Genomic DNA, 2,666 nt, shown 5'->3' on the forward strand with positions numbered 1-2,666 from the left:
AACCCACAATGCAGCTTCTGTTCTTCTACCTGCCCCTCTTCCTCCCATCCTTACCTTTGCTCCATGGTAGCTAGCTCTGCATGCTGTTGCCTGGGGAACTGAGCCCAGCCCCAGCCTGACCCCGTAGCAGCTATGCACAGTCCACACAGCTGCTATAGGGGCTAGGCCATCCCCTAGGCTAGCACAGGGACAGAGCCTGCTGATGTGGATCAGAGGCTGGGGTGGGAGCAGGGAACAGAGGCTTGCGGGGAGGGGGAGACCGAAGGTTGTGGTGCGGGGACAGGCAGGTGGAATAGGGGCAGGCACAAGCAGGGGGCAAGCTGCTTGACCTCCTCACACCACCTGCCTCCCTACTGCGTGCTCTTCCCCTGCCCCTGCAACAGTGGAAGGACTAAATTAAAGAAGACTCCAATAATTAGATTCTATACATGGAAAATTATAACAAATATATAAATTTCCCATGTATAGAAACTAATTATTTGGGGACCTTTCTAAATTCAGGGTCATCTTAGATTCAGGTAAATACTGTATATATCCAAAACAATCTAACAGTGGTAGAGTACACTGCAGCGGTGAGTTGTTACATCACAAGTGGTATCCCAGGTATCTCTTTCAATATATTACATTTTTAAGGAAAGTTTGGAGCAAGAGATTTAAAATCCTAAATGGCTGCATAGGAATTAAATGATGTTTGTGCTAAAACAGACCTGCTCTGTGTTCTGACTTGTTTCTTTCTGTCTCTTTGTTTCAGTATGCCATGTTCTTATCCCTTGTGTTCCTGGCTGAGCTTGTGGCTGGCATTTCAGGGTTTGTGTTTCGCCATGAGGTGAGTGGAAATGAATGCAGTTTATACATGGCAGTGGCTCTGCACAGGATTTTGCTGAAGGTTTCTTTGAGTGTGCAGAATAATATGTAGGTTGTTGACTTCAGCAGTTACATCATCATTAGTGTTGTAACTATTTTCCAGCAGTAATATGTTCAGCCCTTTAAAAACTGATATGATTCCAAATGAAGAGATTTAACGTAAAGTGCTGAACCTTAGCTGTCTGGTATTTACTTTGGAGCTGTCATTTTTTTCCCTGTGTCTATCATGTAAGATCTTCTTTACCCTGTTACATATGCAGAGGACTGCAAAATCGATTAAACACTTCGATTAAACATTGCTACTTCAGCCAGGCTAGCCTTTGTTTCTATAATGTAGAAAGGATTTCCAAAAATGCAAAGCCAAACCAAACTAGTTTCCTTGAAGTCTTGTAAATTGTATTTATTTTTTGTGATTGTGTCACTCCCCAGAGGGTTGTAGTTGCCATTTTGCTTCCTCTGTTTTACTCTGTTTCAAGCCCTGGCCCCATATGGTGGGTTTACTGAACTGGGACAGTAACTGCCATCCTGTTTTAAAGTGTCTCCCTCTCTTTCCTGTCTCTCAGTATTTCTGTCTTTTTGTCATACCCAGTTTTATTGGCACCCTTTCCTAACAAGCAGGTTTCCTTTTTGGCTATGATAGTTCCCTCAGTATGGACCTCATGTCAACCCTTGCCAGGTGTGGATGGTTCCAAGTTTGATCCTGAAATACCTGTTCTTTTGCTATTTTGCTTGGCCCAGCCCATGACATACACAGCTGTGGGCCCTACCCCAGCAGCTTCCTGGATTAGCTGCCACCCACAATTTGCTGGTCTTTTCTTCTGTGACATATCTGTGTGTCTCCAGCCAGGACAGCAGTAAGCCGTTTCCCAGAGGTCTCCAGTTCTCTAGTGAATTGGCACTACTGCCAAGTCACAGGATTGGCATTTCCTTTTAATGTCCCTTTCTTCTGCCGAAACCTCAGCTCCCTGTGAGCTCTGCCAACCTTCCGATAAATTTAAAGGGAGAATTCCCATTTTTCTCCCACTACTTTTGTCTGACAGAGGATTGGCAACCCCCCTCAGAGTACCTCCAGTCCGCCTCAGAGTTTGTATTGTTCTCTTGCAAGCCCAAATTTATAACACATTAGAGGAAATAAACCATGAACTGGAGAAATAGTTAGTACAGTTTTTTCTCCCTATTTATGCTTCTATATTTGCTTTTGCTTTCCACCCCAAACTGCTGGGGGTTTGACATCCTCCTCTTAGTAGGGGAAAATGTTTCAGTCTGTCTTTGTCCCTCTGTCTGAGTGCGCTCCCTCACATGTCAGGCCTCAGATCTTGCCCTACTCCAGGGTGGAATTCTGCACGTCCCCTTCTCTTAGACCCCAGGCTTCAGGATCCCCTGGGATTTCACCTTTACACAGGACGTCTGACTGAGTTTGTTACCTGTGACCAAGGATGACTATGGTCACCAAGCAGCCTTCCTAAAACCAGTTTTAAAACACTGTTTGACTAACAGCAGGAGTTAAAGCATTTTGAGAGGGAGGAGTCGTAGAACATCAGTCATGCATATCTCTTATCTTATGTAAGTCTCACCTTCTCTTGAGTGTATCCTAGGCAGACCTAGCTACTCCAGATACCTGCCCCAATGCCTGTGGGCTTCTCTGTGCTACAGAGCCTCTGCCACCGTAGCTGTGTCACCATAGCCATGCCAGCAGAAATCAATAGCATAGATGCAGAGCATGCTGACAGGAGTGTTTTTGCTGTCATGGCTTCAACACCTCCCTCAGTGTCACAAACCATGCCAGCTGAAGTCCTCTTCTG

General features: G+C 45.4%; 1 protein-coding gene across 2 annotated transcripts in view; it reads left to right on the plus strand.

The window, feature by feature from the left end:
• Positions 1–2,666, plus strand: part of TSPAN7 (tetraspanin 7) — a 192,264-nt gene that overhangs the window by 162,797 nt on the left and 26,801 nt on the right. For both annotated transcript variants that reach the window (XM_019525142.1, XM_019525141.1), the window contains exon 3: positions 752–826. In XM_019525142.1, coding sequence (XP_019380687.1) covers positions 752–826 — 75 coding nt within the window. The remainder of the gene's footprint in view (positions 1–751; positions 827–2,666) is intronic.

Source organism: Gavialis gangeticus, unplaced genomic scaffold (assembly GCF_001723915.1).
Source record: "Gavialis gangeticus isolate Ggan-Ray unplaced genomic scaffold, GavGan_comp1, whole genome shotgun sequence".
In the NCBI taxonomy this organism is placed as follows: Eukaryota; Metazoa; Chordata; order Crocodylia; family Gavialidae; genus Gavialis; species Gavialis gangeticus.